General features: G+C 36.4%; 1 protein-coding gene across 2 annotated transcripts; it reads left to right on the forward strand.

Moving 5' to 3' along the window:
* The first annotated feature begins 524 nt into the window (after positions 1–524).
* wdr36 (WD repeat domain 36) lies at positions 525–25254 on the forward strand. 2 transcript variants are annotated; one of them, XM_055200934.2, is made up of 23 exons: positions 525–834; positions 2526–2553; positions 2913–3013; positions 3187–3304; positions 3419–3551; positions 6333–6387; positions 6588–6720; positions 6917–7092; positions 7196–7316; positions 7419–7484; positions 7600–7683; positions 8390–8544; positions 8616–8730; positions 8829–8994; positions 13881–13989; positions 20111–20190; positions 20613–20720; positions 21228–21325; positions 21780–21919; positions 22014–22130; positions 22521–22602; positions 22715–22902; positions 24992–25254. In XM_055200934.2, the coding sequence occupies exons 1-23, from the start codon at positions 682–684 to the stop codon at positions 25139–25141; spliced, it is 2676 nt and encodes an 891-aa protein (XP_055056909.1). In that variant the 5' UTR covers positions 525–681; the 3' UTR covers positions 25142–25254. The 2 variants fall into 2 exon arrangements, with proteins under 2 accessions (XP_055056909.1, XP_055056908.1); XM_055200933.2 differs by having other exon boundaries at positions 526–834; positions 21774–21919.
* The last annotated feature ends 186 nt before the right edge of the window (positions 25255–25440 follow it).

Raw genomic sequence — 25440 nt, forward strand, 5'->3', positions numbered from 1 at the left:
ATATACAACAATTGATAAGTGACAGCACTGTAAGTACTGAAAGTAAATGTTGTAAAATACAGTTACTAATTTTCAACAAATTTTATAAGTGAATTTTACTTATGGAATTGTCTCTTAACAGAAAAGCTGTAGTACACCACCAGTTCAATATCGACTGAAGAGATGTACTGAGGCTGCCTTCATGGGATGCTGGTGTCGTTTTATAATAAGCAATGTGTCAAAAGATAACAGTTACAATTTAATATAATGTTTACTCTAACTTAACTTTATTGTTTGTGCACATTGTGACATGAATGTTTTTTTTTTAATAATTGCTAAATTTGTACATATACTGTATGAACTGAAAACATGCCATTATGAATGTTCTGATTATTTAAACATAAATTAAATCATTAACGTGAGTTGAATGTGTCTTGTGAATATGTTTAAGAATTACAATTTCAAACATTTGCACCCTTTTGAAAAATAGGGAATTTTTACTTTAGTGTATTGTTCATTGCACGCATTAATTGTTGTGAGGAACGAATTGTAGGGAATTTCCACACGGACCGCGTTTAGTGTAACACCGACAACATCCACAGCATATGCAGAAATGCGCAGGAAACGCTGTTAAATATTTATCAAGTGTCAGTGTTTATTTAGTCAATGTTAGTAAACTGCGATTGAAAACAAATATCAGAAATGTCTACTGGAAGGAAAGGAAGTGTGATCTTTTCGGGATTCCGAGCCTTGGGACTTTACTCCAATCATCTGCCGCACGTGGTTCGCTTCCATAAGAAACACCGTGAGTTCTACGTGGTCACTGCAGTTGGACAGTGTTTTCACACCTATAATGTAAGTGAGGATTAAATGAATGACGATCGCACAATAGCAGCGTTTATTATAAATGTATACAAGTGATACACATACATTTTTTGTTGTTATTGACATGTGACGTGCTAATATCACGGCATTGTTTTAAGTACTTATTTGTAGTAACTTACCACTTAAACTCACGGTCGACAGTGTGTTCATCATTTTATCTTATAGTCATATATCATGATCATGTATCATGATGTATAGCAAAGTGGTGTTGCCATCTTATTATGCCATCACTGTACCATACTACGGTAAAGTTACTTTTTGTGTGGGTTGACTGATTTTGGTTGTGGGGTTGGATTAGTTATCCCAACGGTCTTCTACTTGAAATAAAAGTTTTTAAGACCGTATTTATCTAATATTTGTGTAATTATAAACACTCTGTTTAAAAGATCATATATTATGGAGAAACTAACTTACATTTTATATTTATAAATAATAAATGATGCCATCTAAATGATAGTTTAAAGTTTGACTTATAATTAAGTTATTAATAATAAAGTAATAATAAAAACAAGAAAAAAATGACAAATGAAATCAAAATAATTCATTATAGACATTTTCAAAACATCAATTGTCATGTCACAGGGATATACTAAGTTTTGTTTACTCAGTTGCTTGGCAAGTCTATTAAATTTCTAGTTCTCATAACTAAATAATTCTGGTCTGAGATAAAGTTTTGTTAATTTTTGTGAGTGAACCTGTTGTAATGCAAGACAAATAGTCAAAAACCTTATAGACCCCTTCACGGTTCACGTCACAGGCTGTTCCCACTGCGCATGTCGGGGTCAGAAAAGTAATTACAGCAGATTGAGTTGCGTATTATCCGGTATCGTCAAAAACGCCTACTTACGCCGTGGGCTGTGAAAATCGTACCAGGTCTTCCGTTAAGTTTTCGCGATTCATGCAGAATCTCAAAAACATATGCGTATGCAATGCATGCATATATCAAAGAGGCTTGTGTTTGTAGTGCTCACTTCATTTGAGGTAAGTCATAATTTTTCAGCACTGTAGATTAAATTATAAAGCCTAAATGGTATGAACAGTTCGACCCCGTGCTGCGCGCGCACCCGATTGTCATTCAATGTTTACAAACCTTGAAGGGGTCTATATAATCATTTATCTTAATTAAGTAATTAATTAATTAATCAAGGCATACATAACTAATAACTGTACATTGACCACATAGGTGATGTTTCCATTTAAATCTTCTCCAAATAGGTTTCGGGGAGAACAATTCTGGTTTATCTCTCTATTTCTCTGTACTTAAACCTCAATATTTGAGTCAGCATCTCAGGTCTTGAACCACTAGACCACGCCCACCTTTCAAAATCATATTTTACCTCTCCTTTTGCCCACACCAAACACATTTTTATGTACCAATGGTACCATGAAACTGCAATGGTATTAGCGCCAATAAAATAATACTTAAATGACACACAGCTGACCTTGTAACATGGTGTTATAACATAGTACTTTAAAGAACACATTATTGGATGGGAGCTTTTGTTTGTGCAGGACTTATAGCTTGAGACTATTAATATAACTGCATGTTTAATTGAAAAAGTTAATACTAAAGTTAATAAAGAAAGATATGTTCTTTTATATAAATGCTTTGAGAAACAACATAAAATGGCGTTTTGAAACTGGTCGTTCTCTTTTGGCAGGTCAAGAAACTTGGAATCGTTGCAGTCAGTAAGTTAAGATTGACAGTTTTTTGCCTTTTTCCTGCACATAATCAGACACTATTGGGCGATTTCCTGGACAGGGTTAAGTCTAGCTCCCAACTAAAATGCACATTTAAGCATGCACTGACAAATCTTAAAATATATCATTGCCATTGTTTTGTCTCAATATGGCCATCAGTATAGGTGTGTTTTTTTTTTGTAGGGTACGTTTGTAAAAAACTACTTAAATGTACTATAACTAAGGTGTACACCTGGATTAATCTAAACCCTGTGCAGGAAAATTGCAGCAGCAGTGTTGCATAGAGATGTTACAATGTATGTATGTCAATGTGTGATTGAATTTGTTGTTATAATGATGTGCTACAGGCAATTCCCTCCCAGAAGATATTTCATGCATGGCAGCAGATCGAATGCTTGTCTATGCTGCACATGGAAGAACAATTTCTGCTTTTGCAAAAAACAAAGAGGTAAAACATTATTTGTTATAAGATTGTTGAAACTAAAGTAGACAATGCAGGATCAAATTTGTGCAAAGGATTCCCAGGAAACACTCATACTCATAAAATGCATGTTCACTGTGGATAAAAGCGTCAACCTAATGCATGCATGTAAATATATATATTACTGGTTTACTATTCAGGTTGTTCACACGTACACAGGCCATGATGGTGATGTGCATCTTTTGTTGCCTTTTGGAGATCATCTCATTTCTGTTGACAAGGAGAATGTTGTCATCATTTGGGATGTTGAGTCTGAAGGTTAGTTTGTTCGTGTTATTATTTTTGCTAGTATTCATTAAAATTTTGGACAATTTATGATGTCTTTTCAGTATAGATTTGCTGTCTTGACTCATCTTGTCAATGTTATTGCAGACACATACCTGCAGATTTCGTTTGAGAAAGGGTCTTTTGAGGTGTCTGCTGTGATGCACCCGAGCACCTACCTGAACAAAGTTTTGTTTGGAAGCAGTCAAGGGAGTCTTCAGTTGTGGAATGTTAAATCAAAGTATGCATCTCTAACAAATGCTATATTTCATTAGTAGATTCCGATATTTGATTACTTATAATGACATCTACGGTACCGATACCGATAGTTTTGCTATTATTTCTTGTTTAAGATTATTCTCTTCTAAAATCCCAGAAGTGGAGAGCGTACAAACCGCAATTCTATTGTCACCCAATTCAAAATAATCACACAGTATGAGTTCTGATACGTTTTTTTGATTACCATCATATAATCTACCCTGATTAACAGCTGTTAAAACAGCTAAAAAAATTGCTTTGACCTGCCGATCCTAATAGAGGGTATGCATTGACCTCACTTTTCCACGTGACCACGCGAGAGCTCGCCCGGTTGAGTGGCAAAACGTGCAAAAAAATGGCTGGTTTTCATACGTGCTGCTGCGAAAATGCCAGTAAAACTGACTATTATCAGCTTAAAATGCTTGATAGCAGAGGCGGACAATACTTAGTTACATTAGTTACATTTTCCAAGCATCTGAGCTTTATTAGGATGTTTGTATTGGGAAAAAATTTTACTTCACTACATTCTAAAGCTTATAATCATACTGTGTATTATTTAATATTGCATATTAAAATTTGTTTAATACCTAATTACATTAAAATTGGGTTACTTTTACTTGAGTAAAAGTATGTTAATGTACTTAAATATTAAATGTAAAACAAACACATGTATTTATGAAATCTAATAGAATAAAAATTATGATAATATGCTTTGGAATGTATGTTTTCCAAAGAAGTAGAAAGTAAAACCTCTGCTTGATAGTGACCCTAGCAACTTATCAACCCACCTGTGGTCTGTGGCATGAACAATCTATTTATTTCTCCTTTCGGTGTTTTTTGGCAGTCTGTAAAATGATAGCTCAAAAATTTTGTTAATCTGTTAGTACAGTCTATCGCACAACAGCTGTTTCTCATTTAGACGCGTTTTCCTTGTGGGAAAAACATTACTTTTCTACAGTCTAAAGCATAGAATCATACTGTGTATTCTTTAATATTGCATATTAAAATGTATTTAATATCTAATTACATTTAAGTTGTGTACTTTTACTTGAGTAAAAGTATGTTAATGTACTTAAATATTAAATGTAAAACAAAAACGTATTATTTATGAAATATAAAAGAGTAAAAAGTATAATAATATGCTTTGGAATTTATGTTTTCCAAAGAAAAACATGGATAAAATACAAATACTTAAAAAATACTTTTAAGTAGTAAGTAAAACCTCTGCTTGATAGTGACCCTAGCAACTTATTAACCCACCTGTGGTCGTTTGGACGTTGGCATGAACGATCAATTTACTTCTTCTTTCTGTGTTTTTTTTTTGGCAGTCTGTAAAACGATAGCTCCGAATTCTTGTTAATCTGTTAGTACAGTCCATCGCACAACAGCTTTTTCCCATTCAGACGCGTTTTCACAGTGTTTTTGCAGATGTCACGCTGTACTCAAATGCTGCCACTCTGTCTCTTGCTACTCAGTGGGCGTAACCGCAGTCCCTCTCGTCGACGGTGACGTTATATGCATACCCTCTATTATAGGTCAATATATTTGTGCATCCCTATGCCAACTTATTTGACTCGTAAAATTATAGTTCACTCAGAAATGAAAACTTTGTCATTATTGTTTCAACTTAATTCTTTGAGTTTCTTGAACACAGGAAAAAATATTTTTATTTAAATGTCAAAGATGCTTTTTGACAAGCATTGGAAGTAAATAAAGTGCTGCAAGGATGATGTATTTTTGTAGGCCAACCCGGAAGTTAGTGGGTTAATCTTCACAGGTGAATAAAAAATGTATGAATTTCGAAGTGTAAATGCATTTACTAGAAATATAAAAAGCCTTAACTTCAAAAATCATAAAAGTGTATTCATTTGTGAAGATTAACTTGTTGGACAAAATGTGTAAGTGTCATAAACTTTTGTTAAACACAGAGTTCATTTTTTTGCGATAATCCAAAAGTCTATTGGAAAAATGAACAGGCTTTTTTTGAATCTCGCTAACTTCTGTGTTAGCCTACAAAAATACTTTTCATGGTCCCATTCACTTTCATTGTAAAAAACGTCTTTAAGTTTAGCATAAAAATGAAAGTCATATAGATGTAAAAGTAAACATTAATGTGGTTCTTGACAGAATTTTATTTTTTGGATAAAGCAATGTTTTTGCTTTTGTAAAATGCACCCTTATTTAAAGTGTATGCCAATAATTAATTTTTTTCAATTCAATTTATTTATTGATATAGCGCTTTTCACAATTGTTAATTGTTGCAAAGCAGCTTTACATGAGTAGATGTAGAGGAGAACACAGAAAATCAATAGATAAAATAAGAAGTAGAATATAGCGGCTAAGGTTAAACCGTACGAGCGAGCATATTAATAATGTAACGTATACAGTAGTGCTAAGTTTAGCCAAAGTTGGCTGACTCTCCCTGGGACGAAAAAACCCCTAGGAGAAAACCCGGTGGGAAAAACTCCTAGAAGGACAAAAACTTTTGGGAGAAATGAATATATATTTATATATCTAGACACGGTAGGGATAGGAAGCGGGTAAGCGGATTATAATATCAAATATTGTCAGAAATTGTCAGATATTTGAATATTGTATCATTTCTTTATTCACAGTATGTGAATTTCTAATAGAAGGAGAACTTTGTGTTATTTGTATGTGAATTATGCATTGCTGTAAGGTTTACAAATCTTATTGAGCCAACAGAAAAAAATGTTTTTTATTTACACAACATAAAAAAATCTGATCTCTTTTTTTAATCTAGCAAACTCCTGTATACATTTCCTGGATGGACATCAGCTGTTACTGCTCTTCAACAGGTTTGTACTAATACCAAATTTTAAGAAAGAGTAGACTAAAAATAATCACATAGAAATCAGGTTGCAAGAACACCCACTAACCACCCCAAATACCTATTGAGCATTGTGGCATTAGGTTTTGCATAGACAAAGCTACACATTGTTAATATAACTAGTAATCTAGTTTCTAATAGTGTCTCTTTTGAATTGATTTTGTTCAGACTCCAGCTGTGGATGTTGTGGGTGTGGGTTTAGCATCTGGCCAGATCATCATTCACAATATCAGAATTGATGAAACTCTGATGAAGTTTCAACAAGACTGGGGTCCAGTTACAGCCTTATCCTTCAGGACAGGTAATGTTGTTACACGAATACTTTGTGGACAACTATCTGATATAAGCATATTATGCAACGCCAGAATTACTGGTTGAGAGCATAAACTTGAGTCATTTTGAATAATGCATACCTATAATGAAAACCAGAATGACTGAATCCTATAATACAGTGGTAATCAAACACTTTATGTACTAATTTCAATCATGCTGTGCAGATGGGCATCCAATAATGGCATCTGGTAGTCCAGTCGGACACATCGGACTGTGGGATTTGGAAGAGAAGAAACTAGTCAGTCAGATGAGAGACGCTCACACAACTGCAATCGCTGGTCTCACGTTCCTTCACAGCGAACCGCTTTTGATTACCAACGGAGCAGACAATGCCATTCGGGTTTGTGCCATATTCCTCTCATTTTATGTGTGCTCTGTGATTTGTGTAATTTATTATGTAATATTATATTGATGTTAATTGGTTTGTCTGCTGTATGGAATAGGTGTGGATTTTTGATGTTACTGGAGGTGACGGTCGTCTGCTAAGACATCGGATGGGCCACAGCGCTCCACCAACAAAAATTCGGCACCACGACCAGAGTGGCTTGCACATTCTCAGCGCTGGTATGTCATTTAGCATTGATCTCATAATTAAGGTATTATAAGGCTGACCAACAAAGAAAAATAGATGAAATGTGATTGAGCATAGTTTTTTCTTCATCTTAGGTCAAGATGGTACCTTGCAGTCATTTTCAACTGTTCATGAAAGGTTCAACAAGAGTTTGGGGCATGGTAATAACTTATTCTTGCTAGATCGTTACCTCCTTACCAATGTTGTTGATTAAATATTGTTTTATTACATCATACAGATTTTATACATTTCTAACAAACTTGTGTTTACCAACAGGCAGCCAAAACAAAAAGAAAGCTAAAAAGAAAGGTGTGGCGCATGACACTGCAAAGCTTCCGACCATCACTACTTTTGCCTCTGGTTTGTTTTTATTTATTTGTGAATAAATAATTTATATAATTGATCAGTGTTAAGATCTTTGCACATTGATTCCGAAATGTTTACACGTTAATACAACCCCATGTTGTGTCAATCACATTTACACACTGCCTCCAAAACTTTCGGTCTGTCAAAAAAACTTTTCGCATTTGTAGCAAGCATTTTGAGAGGTGTTTTGAAATAAGATCCGCTGTACAAGCAAATGCCAATATCCAGAATAGTTGATCCACATTGTCTCACAGCACAAAATATGACAAACATAGTGGGGAATACAAAGAGACGGAATATAAAGACGGATAGAAAGTGTTGTGTTCGGCAGGTATGGTATCCCAAATTTCTCATCCCAGTGTGGTGAGCACACACACACCCGGAGCAGTAGACAGCGGCAGCATACAGGGAGGAACTGGGAAAGCTGCCTTGCTTGTTGCTATTCCTTAATATGCATTGGATACAGTGTACAGGGCTTGTGTGCATGACAAATTTGTAGGATAACGAATACGAAAAAAGCATACGAAAATTATGGACTACGTTGTGCAATGATCTTAGTCATTTTACATGTGGGTCAGATGGTTTGGCCTTGGACCAAGCTTATGGTTACAAATGACTATATAAAAAAGTATATTTTAGAATTAATATTACTACGTGATACAGTATGTACGTAATGCTTGAGCTTTTTTATCATATATAGAAACCGCTCGACAAAGTGACTGGGATGGCATTATTGCATGCCACCGTGGTTTCCTTATGGCCACGACATGGAACTATCAGAAGGGTTCGATTGGTGCTCACAGATTGGAGCCAGAACGTTTCAAAAAGAACCGGGCCCTCAGTGTGCATGCAACAGTAAGTGTGTCAATTTGTTTGTTTACTACATACTGCATAATTGAAACTGACTTTTCCCATACCTTCCTCAGGCTATAGATATCACCTCCTGCGGGAACTTCGCAGTGATCGCCCTGTCCTCGGGACACATTGATGTGTTTAACATGCAGTCAGGTCTACATAGGGGACATTATGGAGAAGACAAGGGTAATTTCCTTAACGTGCCAAACATCTGGGGGTTTTGTTTGTTCTGGGAAAATTCCTATTTTAGCAGGGTCAAGTGCATGTTTTGTTGTGCTTTGCAGCGCATGCAGGGCCAGTGCGAGGGGTCGCTGTGGACGGTCTTAACCAGCTGACTGTCAGCGTGGGTGCGGACCAGCTTGTGAAAATCTGGAAGTTTAAATCCAAGGAGCTCTTACATACACACAGCCTGCCAGCTGCTCCAGCATGCTCACTTCTTCATAGGGACAGGTATTACAGACATCAACAAGTAATTTTAGCAAGAAAGTACAGGAGAAATGTGGCTTTATTCTGTGGTGCGGTGTAAATTTAAAATAGGTCTGCAGCATTTCTGATGGTAATGATAAAGAAGAGCACTTTAGGTGAAATAGAAAATGGAAATTCATAAGTAGTAAAAGAACATTAACATTTGAAGAAAGTTGCATCATCAATGAATCATACCACTTGACCTACGTGCGATTTTCATTATTTGTAATGGAATTATTTTTCTACCGTCAAAAGCAATATAAACGTCAAGTTAGACATAAGGTTAAGGGACTTACAAACCCACATGCGCCTCTCAGACCATGCTTATCAAAAATGGGCAGTGCAGAATGACTCACATGTTCACATAAGATGCAATCTTGTGTTCAGAAACAGATGGACTGAGCACAGCAAAAAGGAATAAAAAGTGAAAGCATGTCAGGACCTTTAAAACCACCTTCACAAAACATTTACTTGGCATATAACAAAAATTTTCTGAGCAAGTAATGCAACAAAAACGTTCACTGAGGGGTTGATTTTTATCACAATTGTATCCTTTATTCCTATATGATATGGTTGGTCAGTGTATATACAGTGAGGAAAATAAGTATTTGAACACCCTGCTGTTTTGCAAGTTCTCCCACTTAGAAATCATGAAGGGGTCTGAAATTGTCATCGTAGGTGCTTGTCCACTGTGAGAGACATAATCTAAAAAAATCAGAATGTATGATTTTTTAACTATTTATTTGTATGATACAGCTGCAAATAAGTATTTGAACACCTAAAGTCAATGTTAATATTTGGTACAGTAGCTTTTGTATGCAATTACAGAGGTCAAACGTTTCCTGTAGTTTTTCACCAGGTTTTGGCCCATTCCTCCACACAGATCTTCTCTAGATCAGTCAGGTTTCTGGCCTGTCGCTGAGAAACACTGAGTTTGAGCTCCCTCCAAAGATTCTCTGTTGGGTTTAGGTCTGGAGACTGGCTAGACCACGCCAGAACCTTAATATGCTTCTTACAGAGCCTCCTTGGTTATCCTGGCTGTGTGCTTTGGGTCATTGTCATGTTGGAAGACCCAGCCTCGACCTATCTTCAATGCTTTAACTGAGGGAAGAAGGTTGTTCCCCAAAATCTCGCAATGCATGGCCTCAGTCATCCTCTCCTTAACCCTTAAACAGGCACTGTGCACCACGGGATACGCTCTCTTCAGTGTCTTGTTTGGGGCATAAAAAAGATTTTTCAACCAAAACCTTCTATCAGTTATCAAACCTTGGTCTGTCTTGAATATGTGGGTAACATTATTTGCTTCAAGTTTTTTTTTATTGATTGGTCAGCCCGACCCAAATCCAACATGGCCACCGGTTTTGCAGGACAGTCAGATTTTGTGGTAAGAAAATTAATATTAATCTTACTTTTCTTCTTAAAAAAAATATTAATACTGCTAATATTAATTGTGAGCATTGTCTTAAGGTGCTGAAGAAGAAAATTCGGTTATATGTTGTTTATATTGTTATTTAGCACATTTTGAAATATACGTATCCCCTGAGATACATTGCCTGATTAGGGTATAAAAAAGGGATTAACCACAATATGGCCTATCTTTGTATTTTGAGTTGAAAAAATGTAATAAATAATCAAATTTGCAGGTTAAACTGATATTCGTATATTTAGGTGACTGCATCTTAGCATTTTAACTGGATATTTTCTTTTGCGGCTTCACAACAGCTAATTTTATGGTATAAGGAATGATAGGGAATATGAGTTATAGAGCCAATACCAATGAATTCTTCAGATTTTGAGAAAAGTGATGAAGATGAAATTTTTTGTGACAGTGCAGTGGTGTATTAGAACCAAGAAATGTAGGTAATTTTCCTCATGCTAGGCATGCATTCCTCTAAATTGCAGCCAATAAGAGGCCTCTGCATGAAACACATATAGACACATATAGTTTACATTGAGGGGTAGTTCAGGTAGTATGCAAAATTAATCAATTCTTAAATAATTTACCAAACTAGTATTATCTAAAAAATATATATATTTTGCAGGTGGAGCAGAAAAAGCACCAACGTAGCCAATGAAGACATTTAAAAACTGTTCATTCTTAGTTAGGCCTACCTACATTTAGTTGTGTTATTTACATGCAATGTTACTAGTAAACCTGTTGTTTACACAGTTTAAAATGGATGAAAAAATATATATGGCATATTTTAGAGCAAGAGAGGAAGTCAGAATCACATAATTTTTGCTGCAATAAAAAATAAATTTTGATGACTTAATCCTTTTTTTATACCTTAATAGGGCAATGTATCCCGGGAGATACAACTCATAAAATCCTGAATATATCAAATATTTTAAAAATTCCAATGAATATCTATTACATAAGTCCAGATGATACAAAAAATGTCATGAAATTATTTTTTGCTCATCGTTTTCCACCCCTGCCTGTTTAAGGGTTAATACAGTGCAGTCGCCCTGTCCCATGTGCAGAACACCCCCAAAGCATGATGCTACCATGCTTCACAGTAGGGATTGTGTTATTGGGATGGTACTCATCATTCTTCTTCCTCCAAACACGTTTAGTGCAATTATGACCAAAAAGTTCTATTTTGGTCTCATCTGACCAAATGACCTTCTCCCATGACTCCACTGGATCATCCAAATGGTCATTGGCAAACTTAAGACGGGCCTGGACATGTGCTGGTTTAAGCAGGGGAACCATGACGTCTTGGTGTATTAAAAACAGCAACCTTGGAAACGGTGGTCCCAGCTCTTTTCAGGTCATTGACCAGCTCTTCCCGTGTAGTTCTGGACTGATTTCTCACCTTTTTTAAGATCATTGAGACCCCACAAGGTGAGATATTGAAAGGAGCCCCAGTCTGAGGGAGATTGACAGTCATGTTTAGCTTCTTCCATTCCAGTCTTGTGGAGGTGTACAATTTTGTCTCTAGTGTCTTTGGATAGCTCTTTGGTCTTGGCAGTGTTAGTAGTTGGATTCTTACTGATTGTATGGGGTGGACGGGTATCTTTATGCAGCTAACGACCTCAAACAGGTGCATCTAATTTAGGATAATAAATGGAGTGGACATTTTAAAGGCTAACAGGTCTTTGAGTGTCAGAATTGTAGCTGATAGACAGGTGTTCAAATATTTGAAGAGTTTGGTTCCAAAACGCAATAAATCCATTTTGACAAATATTGGTAAAAACGTGTTTTCTATACCAAGAAAGTGACAAGATGAAAACCACTATTTTCTGTTACAAACTTTCACATAGCATCTTTAGGTTATAAAAACATAAAAAATTCAAATCCATAACTTGATTTTCAAAGATTTATTATAAAAACTAATTCTTTTTTCCACAAAATGCAATAAATCCATGACAGTTTTTTATTTCAAAATGCTATAAATCTATTAAATCAATGTATAAATGTGCATTCATCTTTACCATTTTATATTTATTTAGTTGACTAGTGGTATACAATGATTAAAAAATAAACATTAATGGCATTAACCAAAACACTTACTTTGTAAGAACACAATGTTTTAGCATGAGAAGCTTGATGCTGTCTGGAGAACAAGCAACCGAGTGCCGTTCGCGGAAATTATTAGCTGTTGATGGCTTACGTTTCTTTCCCGTCACAGAAAACCATCACAGGTTTATCAATGCTATTAAAGTATTATTTTGTTTTGTTTGTTGATCACGAAGTACAAAGTAGATGAGGAAAACTGGGACTCCGTGTACTCAGCGCGCCGCCATGTTTGTTTACATTGCGTGAATGGTCCGCTGTAATATCAGAAATGGAGTTATTGCGTTCTGTAAAAAAGCAGGAGTGGCGTTTGTCGCATTTTGGGAAAAAAGGGAGAAAAGATGACAGAATATCATGGCGGGTATTGGATTTTGCGTAAAATTAATTATTTACTTTTAACTACTGACCTGATATAATACTGATTTTGGCAGTAACTAATTTTTTTCAAAAATGGCGTTTATCGCGTTTTGGAACCAAACTCTTCATTTATTTGCAGCTGTATTATACAAAAAAATAGTCAAAAAATCATACATTGTGATTTCTGGATTTTGTTTTTTAGATTTTGTCTCTCACAGTGGACATGCACCTACGATGAAATTTTCAGACCCCTCCATCAAATACTTATTTTTCTCACTGTATATATATTTAACGGTTTTAATAGAAATGCTATACATACAGTGGTATATAAATTTATATACCTTAAAAAAGGCGTTTATTGTTATTAGTTGTCTTCGGCCAATATGGGTTTTCTTTTAATTGCCTATAGCGATATTAAGAAAGCTGTGTGGCAGATATAACACAAATGTAATTGCTTTAAATGAGACAAGCTGAAAATTGGTAAAGCTAAATAAACATTTGTTATGCATTATATTTATAAATATACCCTTTTAAGGTACTTAACACATTTACACACATTTACAAGACATAATTAATTTGGATCTGACATCTTACTGGACTCTTTGAATAGGACTTTGCTGCACACCAGAGTGTTGTTGTGTGTGACACAACATAACGTCATGTTAAAAAGTAAATAATAATTGGCCATTTTACTGTCTGTCAGACAAATCCAAATATCGGCCGACATATTGGGCACTGCAAAATATCCTTCTATCACTAATTGTTATATATTGTTAGGTTTGGTATGTGCAAATATACAAATTAAATTAATTGTTGTTCAAATGATGGCTCTTCTTATGGCTCTTCTGGAAATTTATAAAAGAAATCTAATAAATAAATGAGACATGTAGTTAAAATCGTGAGAAAGCTGAAAAATATGTAATTTTGGAAATTTCCCTAACCCTACTAAGGATGGTTTGTTTGATGTCAGTTTATAATTGATGTGTCTTTGCAGTGGAATGCTCGCCATCGCTCTGGATGATTTCACCGTGAACATACTGGACTTAGAGACAAGGAGGATAGTCCGCAGGTTCTCTGGAAATCGTGGACAGATCAATGACATGGTGAGATTTAGAAAAGGCATTTACCTACTCATTGTAAACATAACATATTGACTAAACTACCACTGTCTCTGACAGTAAACTTGCTACTTTCGTGGCCCCTATTGTTTGTGGTTTGTGGTCGCTGTTGTAACTGGCGGTTCATGTGTTAGACAGAAAATTATTCACAGCTCAAAATCTGTTCTACAGACATCAAGGATTATTTTTGTAGTTAGTGTTGGGCGATATGCCCCATTGTGAGATCATCATCATCCTTTAGTCAGCCTGTGACAATAGTATCGGAGGGCGGGTAAATAGTTTACTTACTTTTATGACAATTCACTTGATTGGTATGCAAAAAAGAAGCTGATTTACTTTAAGGGCAACATTGTCATGAATGCCACCTTCTTATAACTGATGCCATTAATCTGAGATTGTCATAAAGCCCAGGTGCTCTAAAGTTTCCTGTGTGCCAGGGCGTGGGAACAACACAGGCAGGTCTTAAACCCCCGCCTAACAATCTCTCTAATGCAAGGAAATGTTAGAGCCATACGTATTACAGGCTCAGGTGTGAGGAAGAGTCCGAGTCATGCGCCTAACAAGTTCAAGTGAAACCCACAAACCCTCTCATGCAAGGAAAAGCATGCAATGTGCATGTTAATGGAAAAACTATGATGATAATAGTAATAATAATTTTTACCTCTCGACGCGCACTTGCTCGGGGGCGGAAAGACGTCAGTTTTTTTTTGTTTTGTTACAGAAGTCCAGATGACAACATGCTAAATAAAAACGGGACTCCTTACCTTTGTGTTGTTATAACGATCGCGAATCGAATCCAGTCTGTTTCAGATGTGTGAATAACCCATAAAAACTCTCCAATAAAATACATCCAATGACCATTTTTGTCCACGAATGCGTATAATCTGTGAAATATAGATATATTGTCCATTGTTTACATCAGATTTCACATAAACGTCTTGTAATAGAATATAATATACAATCTGAGGACTATTTACATCATAACACTTTTATATTAGATTACACACGCGTTCAAAACCGCGGTCAAACATTGTTTCTAAAAGTAGGCGGTAGTATAATACGTAATATATCCAAACAGCGCTGTCAAATATTGTGACGTCATCTGACTCGCTCATTCCTCCAATGGAAAATATTGATAGTAGGGCTGGGCGATATGACCAAAAAAATTATCGAGAAAATGTTTTCCATATCAGTCGATATCGATAATTATCATGATAAATAACAAATCTTTATTCCTGTCACATTTAAAGGCAGATTATTAGTCCTGAATGAAAATTGTACAAACCAGACAGTTAATAATGGTTTTAAGCTACTTTTTAGTCAGAACATGACAAAAACAAATACTAAAATCTTGTTTTAATGTTCAGGCATCTGTATTAAATGTAAATATATTTGTTATGAAATCAACACATTTCTGACACAGAAAGCAGCAGGCTACTGTCACTTTAAGACCCAAGACAGACTGCTTTAAGTTTCAATATACTGAGTAACATCAGTTCACTTAAACAAAAAAGAAAACTTAGTTCAGTGATCACACGTGTGTTATACATATACGAGCTATACACGCTGATAAATGGATGTCAAGAGTGTGACGTTGCTGTGGGAGCGCACATACGCATACATTTCATTAACTGCTGTGGTGGATCTGCTGTTTTTCCTCAGTTACCTGAATTTGTGAAGGTCCTATAAATATACTTTTAAACCTGTGCGAATGTGGGCGTGCGGAAGGCGGACGCTGAAAGAACGTACAGTATACTGTGTCTGTGCCTATTGTGTCTGCTGTGTTTGATGAACCCTGTTTGCGCGTGCAACATTACACACAAGAAACTGTTTCCGCGCATTTGGATTCCGTGATTCCGTCCCCATTGCGAAAATCATAGGGCTCTACTGATAAATGAATAACTTGCCTCATCCTCCACTCCTTCAAGTCTAACTGACACTCTGATTGTAAACCAAGAGCGCGTGCCGCATCCGGAAGTGCTTGCGCAACATTACGCACGGTGTGTAAACATTATCGATCACTTATCGAACCGTCGTTATCGTTTTATCTATGGTTTTTAATCTGTAAAATTATCGTTATCGAATTATCGCCCAGGACTAATTGATAGACGAAGAACGAACGTGTATGCATGTAAACAAAAGACTTTTATTTTGGGGCTGACTAAGAAAAGGCACTAGTCTTACAAAAACTCTTGCAAGAACCTCATTTTTGGGCCTATTGACTTTAAACGTGAAATATAACTTCTTTAGACTTGTGGCTTTGGCATCATTGCATTTCTAGGTCTCACACAAATATTTATCATTAAGATTTTTAGTATTAAAAAAGATAAATATTATTAAAAAAAATATATTAAAAAAAGATGTTATGCAAAAAAAAAATATTATTAAAATGTTCTTCAGCCTCTCTAACTTTTTTAATCTTAAAATAATTTTGAAACCTGGATTATGAAGCCCAAAGTATCTTCTATCTAATGATACCACAGTTATGCTTATACTCTAAATGGTTTAGTAAAAACAGTCCTTTTGGTGAAAAAACAGCCCTTTTAGTGAAAGTAAGTCTTTTCATGGTTTGGGCCAGAGTGGGAGTGCTTTTTAAGAGGTTAAAACTATAATGGACAAGCATGCCAACTATCGTCATAAAGGCCCGCTATCGGCCATATGTCTTACTATCGTTGATAGATGATGGTCTTTTGGCACAACCCTTTGTGTGCACATTATACGTGCTTGTACGCAGTTTGCAAGCTACTACAACAGAACACATGCCAAATCCACGTTACTCTTTAGACGAGGGATCTCCAGCAAAATGCGTAACTTTACACCTTAGCTTGCATTTGCATGCATATAAGTCAATGTCATTGAAAGGTGCAGTGTGACCTAATCCTGAACTACATTATAAGTTGGTTCAGATTTGTTTGATTTAGGTTGGAGCTGGACAATAGCTCTGCATCAGACATTTTTGTAGCTGCTTTACATCTAGTCACTGCCCTGCACTAACGTGTCAATAGAACCTCATTCACACAGCACTTTGATCTCAGAAAATTTCCATAAAATTGGCAGAGAGGCTTTTGTGTGAATACAAACACGTCCTGTAAATGTTCTGGGATCGCTCCTGTAAAGAGGACCTAGTAATATTGCCGTTACATTCACAGAAAGCATTCTGTGGGAACAACAGTGTTCCCACGGCTCCTTGAAAGTTTGTGAATCTGGGGGAAAAAATTCAAGGCCCTGGGAAATTTTTGAAAATATACATACATAGATACAGGTCATTGAAAGTGCTAAACTGTTCGCTTTAAATGCTTTTATCTTCTGTATGTGAATTTTGATTCATACCAAAATTCATTGTGTTTGACACTTGGGTTATGTATGTAACTGCATCTCCCTTGCCATACTTCCTGCGTCTCTGTAACACCATCTTTGGCAATATTTTAGATAGCGATATACTTCCTGGCTCCTGCGTCACCCTGTCTTTGTCGTTAAGCCTCACCATTGGTTGAATTTAATATACACATTCAGACGCACTTACCCCTGGAGCCAAAGTGTCACTGCAGCGACGTAGCGTGAGTCCCCTCGAAAGGGAACTGTAACAATGTATCTTTAAAAGTAACATAATGTAACCTTGCTCTCACTTGTAATGTGTCCTGACATTTAGTCTTTGAATTTGAGGGTATTGGACCTGGAAAGTCCTTGAAAGGTCCTTGAATTTGAAGTTAACTAAGGTGTGGGAACCCTGGAACAAGAGGCAGAAACAATCCCGTAAAGGGCGTGCCATAGTGAGGACGCCCATGTCATAGCAACCAGATGTTATGGTACAGGTCTTAAACGCAGGTGAACATTCACAACTAAAGAAATGTGTTTCCACGCTTATGCGATTTCAAACTTGCCTGACTTTTTAATTCTAATGTCGAACTCAAAAGGAGAATGAATGAGAACGTTCTTCTAGGAGAACTCAAAGGAAGAGGGTTCATTCTGCCTTCTTCCATAACATACAGTCTTTGGAACCAGATAGCATTGTGAAATGCAGCACTTAGCATCAGGTTTGACATTGCTCATGCCAAAAGCTATTAGTTGTTTCATAACTGATTTTGGTTAAATGTATTAATGTAATACTTCATATGTTACAAGTTGCAGCGAAAAGGATTAATTTAAATAACAATTTAATTCTGTGCGTTGCATAAATATGTACCAATTTAAAAGACAAGGGCCGTTTCTCAATATGCGTTCTTGTCTGTACTTGTGTTCTTGTGGACTTGTGAAACGTCATCAGTCACGGACCAAGTACTGTTCCAAATCAAAGTTCGCAGCAAGCCCAAGTTCACATAAAATCCCCGGATGTGTTCTTGATCCGCCCATTTTATCGAGGATGCATCAGAGGAGACTTGTGTGGACTTATGACAGCGAAGTTTCCCAGAATGCATTTCGTGTCAGGAGTTGTTCTTCCGAGTAGGGATGGGCATTTTCCAGTAATTTACTATTCGAATATTTAAGCTCATAAAGAACGAATATTCGAATATTCGTTTATTTAAATTATGTTAATTAAGACATGCGTCTTTTGTATTTTTCATTTTGTCATAATTTCACAGAAGGCTTATAATTAGGAAACATCCACAACAAGCTAAACTTATATTCTGTATGTATATGTATGTATGTATTTTTAAGTTGAAAACATTGTAAATTGTATATATATATTTTAAATTCTTCTTAAAAAATATCCTACAGAAAAAAAGGCGTTAAAACCCCATGCGGAGCGAAGTCTGAGTCAGTCAAACCCTTAGTTTCAAGTCGGTCGTTAGTATGAATTCATTACTGTAGGATCTTACATACATTATATTATACCAAATATTATACATTAACCCCAAATCTAAGCGAAGTTTGAGGACTTGCGAAGTTTAAAGTTTGAGGACTTGACAAAGTAGGCTATCATCATTTAAACCCTTAAACAGACTCCAAATAAGAGCCCGGAGCAAACGAAAAAACGCATCTACATAACCGACTGCTCAGTCAACATATAAATATCTTCCCAGTTTAGTTTGACATGTATTTGTGAGTAAAGAAACCATCTTTACCCTACCTGCTTCGGTGAAAGCCCGTTCTTCTGACTAGATACAATAATGCCGGTGCTGTGGAGAAAACTCTTCCTCGTGTTGCACGTGATGATGGTTATCGGATAAAAACAACAGACGGATTGAACAAGATTGAATATCTGTATTAAACATTATTTTACAAATAACGTAAGCTGGCTCGATAGATTATTGTTGACTGTGCAAAGTTACTAACGTTAGCTTAATTTAACAAGATTTCACAAAGACGGAGCTTTGCTTTTAAACAGCCCTGTGCAGTTATCCGGTTCATTTTTGAAAGAGCACCGCATATTATAAATGTTCTCCGTTTCATTTCGTTCTCCCTGTCTGTCTCGTTATTAACAAAATAAAGTAGACTTTATAACAGAACGCTTACAAATCTCTCATGATGTGTTGATGCGGGCGGCGGAGAAGCACGTTTAATAACACGTGAGCCCTCACTGAGCCAGTTGCCAAATATGGCGCGGCGCGGCCAAACCCGGAGATAAAAGAAAAAAAAAACTTAAATTCGTCTGCAGTCTGCATTGCCAAACAATCAGAAATATATACAAATTAATGTTCATGTATATCTTACATTTAAGTATGTAAGAGAGTATAGATGAAATGAAAAAGCATTAAATAAGTCGTAACCCTTTGGTGGCACAAAACAAACAAACATTCGAATAGCATTTTTTAAATTCGAATTATTATTGCCGATCAAATATTCGAATATCCGTGCCCATCCCTACTTCCGAGTCTGTACTTGCAAGTTCGAACTACGAAGGACACAAGTCCGAGTTTGGCGTACTTGGTATTGAGAAACGGCTATGTACTTGCATGGACTACTACTATGGCATTTTAATTGAACTTTCTAGTGGTTTTGGAGCTAAACAGCCCCAGTCCATATTGACTTTTATTGTATATACAGTAAAAGAGTAGTGCAAACATTCTTTAAAACATCTTTTGTGTTTCCATGAAGATGGAAAGTCACACGTGTTAATTTCTGGGTAAACTGTTGTAACTTGAAACCTATTGTGTTTTCTATCCAGACATTTAGCCCAGATGGGCGATGGCTGATTACAGCATCTATGGACTGCACCATCAGAACATGGGATCTTCCATCTGGAAGGTATGGACTTTAGAGATTGGTAGTATTTGCTTTAATTTTAAGTCTGTGAGTCTTATGACAGGTAAGGACTGGAGAGGTTTCAAGAGACAGTTCTGCAGCAAACCACTAAAGTAGCCTTTTGAAGCAGGGAAAAAACCAAGCCATTCCAGTGACACCTTTTACACTTTCTAAATTATTTACTTGTTAGATATTTGTGATAACCTTTCATGTATTCAGTCACAATTTGCTTTTAAAACTAACCAGTGAAACCAGTTTTAGAGATAATTATTATCTTTCGTACATTGGATATTTAATGGGGATTCCTCTAGCCGTTGAAGTCCCCTCTGGCCTAATTGTTTTTTTTTTTTGTTGTTTAGCAAGTCCTCTTACTGGTTTCTTTCGCCTTCGCTCACCCCTCCCCTTTCTCTTGCTGACTTTCACAGTTTGGTCGACTGTTTCCTGGTAGATGCAGCGGCAGTCAGTCTCAGTATGTCCCCTACTGGGAACTTCCTTGCCTCGTCACATGTCGACGGTCTTGGTGTGTACTTATGGTAAGAGATTGTCTTGCAGATACATGGGCCTGTTAGATCTTGTTATTAGTAATTCAGTTAGTTATTTTACACATTAGCGTTAGATTAGGGCACTAGAATTTTTATATCTAGTAGATCTTTCTGTGGTCATGTGTCTTAAAATAAACTTATTACTTTTAGTGAAAGTTAGTTGATTGTATTGTACTCAAGAGTCAAAATCTCAAAACACAAATGAGAAAATTAGCCAGTGTATTTATAAATGAGTCTGAATTATTATATGAGCTATAAATTATTATATGAATTATTAGGGGCTGTATTGTAAGACGTGGCTTTCCACTGTTTGGTTTAGCATTGAATCTTTTTTACACTTAATTGTGTTTGCCATGCTATTATAAATAACCATGTTGGGCAACATACATTTTAGTTTAATGTTATTATTAATATAATAATTTGAAAATGCTTTGGTCAGTAGTGGTGTGAAATGTGTTTTCAGACTTTCAGTGTATGTTTTTGTGTGTATTTTTTTAGGTCCAATAAAACACTTTGCGGTATGGTGTCATTGCGCCCTCTACCTGCAGACTATGAACCAACCGTGATCATGCTGCCAGGGACCTGCCCAAGCAAAGGTGCAGGAACATTATTATAGATATTATAGTCACAATGATAACAATATTGTAGTACTTTTTGCAAATTACTTATGGGTGAGCTTCATTATTTAAAAAAAAATTAATGTGCCCTCATAACCTTTAATCAAAACTGCTAATCTCTTCCCTTCCGCAAAACGATCTACCCTTTCGGTCTGTCTCAAGGAATGGTAATAGGGCAGGCCCAGGAAAAGATTGCAGCGATTAGCAAACAACAACATGAGCCAACTTTCACGATCCAATCAATTTTCAACAGACAAATTCAAGTCCTACCCTACCTATATTCTCATTTCAGAAGTCGTTTCACTCTAATATGCGTTACGACGGGGAAAATAAAACAATCGCTACTTCCGTTTCATTGTGACTATGAAGCTTCACAGGATCGTTTTGCTCACTACTGACTAAATCTTATGTCTATGTTTGTGTGTAGATACAGATGAAGAGGATACTTTGGACATTGACAGCTCTGAGATGGCTGAATATGTGTCACCAGCACAGCTGGATGAACAGCTTATCACACTCTCTCTCCTCCCGGATTCACGCTGGAAGAACCTTCTGCATTTGGATATCATCAAGGTGTGTGTTAAACAAAATACAATAACTTATGGAGATCTGTTTTAAGCTGAACAAAGTTAACTTATTAATAATTATAAAAAAATGTTGCCCTTAGAAAAGGAACAAACCCAAAGAACCTCCAAAACTGCCCAAAGCGGCACCCTTTTTCATTCCCACAATTCCAGGGCTTGTGCCCCAGTTTGCTGTCCCTGACAAAACCACAGAGGAACAGGTAAGCTCTCTTTTCATTGTATCTTTCTTGAGCTTAGTATATTTAAATGTGTCATTTTTTTTGTTTCCACACATCAACTTTTGTAGTTCTGTTTGGTGACACTTTAAAAGATGTTCTAGTTTAGCACTGTGTTTAAGTGAATCATTTGTAATGGTTTACTCCAGGGGTTCCCAAACTTGTAATGATTTTCTGCAACCCACTTAGACTTAGAAATATGCTGAAATATATTTAGAAATGCAAAAAGAAATTTGTTCTTTATTAGATTTAAATAATTTACATTTCCATTGTCCTTGTGGGTCCCGACCCACAGTTTGAAAACTCCTGGTATACTCCATTTAAACTTTCAGCTCTAAGTGCTACACCTATTTCATGCACTTTTCTTTCCCATAGTCTAAAGTTGTCAACTTAGGAGTGTTGTCACAGAAGTCCACCTTCTACGTTCAGCTTGAGAATGCGTTAGACGACAACTCGTGTAAGTTCAGTATGTTGTTTGAAGATGTGATGCATTATACAGCACAGCCAGAATTATGCCCGTGGTAGAGATCGTGTTGAGGGTTGAATGTGTTTTCTTGGTGCCATGACAGATGAGGAGCCAGTGAAGCTGTTGAAGGAGTTGGGCCCCTCTGCCATCGAAACAGAGTTGAGGGTCTTGTCTCCAGAAATGGGTGGAGATGTCAGAGTTATGCAGAGTTTCCTTAAGATGATCAGCAGTGTCCTTCAGTCTAAAAGGGATTTTGACCTGGCTCAAGCCTGGCTAGCGTTGTTCCTTAAGGTACGGTATGAGACTTTAACACTTTGTTTCTATACAATTGCATGTATTTTTTATGTAAACTAGCGGCCTTCTACATGGGTCTGTGGCGGTACTGCCATTTAAACATTATTTAATACATCATGTAACAGGGATCTTCCAAAGAAATGGAGTGGCCTAAAATGATCCAGAATATTATGTTATTAAAACAAAAAAACATGTCATTTGATGACTATCCTGTAGTTTTAGTTAGGCTTTAGGTTTTTCATAGTGCTTAATTTGATATTAATACTACTGAGATTAATAGTGAGGAAAATAAGGATTTGAACACCCTGCTATTTTGCAGGTTCTCCGACTTAGAAATCATGGAGGGGCAAATAAGTATTTGAACACCTGTCTATCAGCTAGAATTCTGACCCTCAAAGACCTGTTAGTCTGCCTTTAAAATGTCCACCTCCACTCCACATTTATTATCCAAAATTAAATGCACCTGTTTGAGATCATTAGCTGCATAAAAACACCTGTCCACCCCATACAATCAGTAAGACTCCAACTACTAACATGGCCAAGACCAAAGAGCTGTCCAAGACACTAGAAAACAAAATTGTACACCTCCACATGGCTGGAAAGGGCTACAGGGAAATTGCCAAGCCGCTTGGTGAAAAAAGGTCCACTCTTGGACCAATTATTAGAAAATGGAAGAAGCTAAACATGACTGTCAATCTCCCTCGGACTGGGGGTCCATTCAAGATCTCACCGCTGGGATCTCAATGATCCTAAAAAAGGTGAGAAATCAGCCCAAAACTACACGGGAGGAGCTGGTCAATGACCTTAAAAGAGCTGGGACCACCGTTTCCAAGGATACTGTTGGTAACACACTAAGACATCATGGTTTGAAATCATGCATGGCACGGAAGGTTCCCCTGCTTAAACCAGCACATGTCCAGGTCCGTCTTAAGTTTGCCAATGACCATTTGGATGATCCAGAGGAGTCATGGGAGAAAGTCATGTGGTCAGATGAGACCAAAATAGAACTTTTTGGTCATAATTCCAATAATGTGTTTAAAGGAAGAAGAATGATGAGTACCATCCCAAGAACACCATCTCTACTGTGAAGCATGGGGGTGGTAGCATCATGCTTTGGGACAGGGCGATTGAACTGTATTAAGTCATTCCCTCAGTTAGAGCATTGAAAATGGGTCAAGGCTGGGTCTTCCAACATGACAAGACCCGAAGCACACAGCCAGGATAACCAAGGAGTGGCTCTGTAAGAAGCATATCAAGGTTCTGGCGTGCCCTAGACAGTCTCCAGACCTAAGGGGTTCAAATACTTATTTGCAGCTGTATCATACAAATAAATAGTTTAAAAAAATCATACATTGTGATGTCTGGATTTTTTTTAGATTATGTCTCTCACAGTGGACATGCACCTACGATGACAATTTCAGACCCCTCCATGATTTCTAAGTGGGAGAACTTGCAAAATAGCAGGCTGTTCAAATACTTATTTTCCTCACTGTACATACTGTATATACATATTATTGAAATTGAATAAATATATTTGCACACAAGATTTGTACAGAATTCACACAGAAACATTAGAAACAACTTGTAGTTTGGATTGTAAGCAGCAGATGGCAGCAAAAGCATATAATGCTGTGTTTCCCCCTGGGGGCCCACTAGGGGACCTCAAAATGACTTAAAATGATTCCAAATAAGACAAAACAAACAACATAAAAAGATGAAACGGCTAAAAATGTTGATATAATTAGAGTTTGCATATTTTTTAACAAATATACTTCTGTCATGTTATGCCAAGCTATATTTTATTTGGTAGAAATTATGAATGGGGAGCTTGAAATTTTGTATATTCAATAAAGGGGACCTTAAAGTGGAGAAGGTTGAGAACCCCTGATGTAAAGTTATGACATGGTTTAATTATCATCCTTCTCCAAATGCTAGTAATGATATTCTGGACGGCATATTTAAAACACATGTTGCCACTATATATGCCACTCTATGTCCTAATCATAATTGTAACATCTAAAATATGTAATATAAATAGTTATGTTTTAGTTTGTGTTTCACTTAGAACTTTGTCTTTGTGTTTCAGCTTCATCTTCGGTTAATTGCTGAGCACCCGGACCTGATGGAGGAGGCAGAGAGTGTGTCTCAACAAGTGAAGGAGTCGTGGCTTTCCCTGCAAACACTTTTACACCAAAACCTCTGTTTATTGTCTTATATCAAGAGCGCACTGCTTTAGAGTTCATTTTTGTGTTCTAGGTCGTTTTCATTTATACAAATATTTTTATATGTTTGTATCATACTGAATTTTCTTGCCTTATACTGGTAACAAATTAAAAGTATGTGAATGTGTATTTGTGTTTTTTACTTGAGATTATAGTTTGGGAAGAGGACATGTAACCGTGGCGAACATATAGTACTGTGCAAAAGTCACCACCAGACTTGTTGTGTTAGAAGTTTAAATGTCCATACATATTTATTTTTCAATCTATTTTTATTTTAAAATTTAAAAATTTCATGACTAAATGTCGTCTTTAG

Source organism: Misgurnus anguillicaudatus, chromosome 22 (genome assembly GCF_027580225.2).
Source record: "Misgurnus anguillicaudatus chromosome 22, ASM2758022v2, whole genome shotgun sequence".
Classification (NCBI taxonomy): domain Eukaryota; kingdom Metazoa; phylum Chordata; class Actinopteri; order Cypriniformes; family Cobitidae; genus Misgurnus; species Misgurnus anguillicaudatus.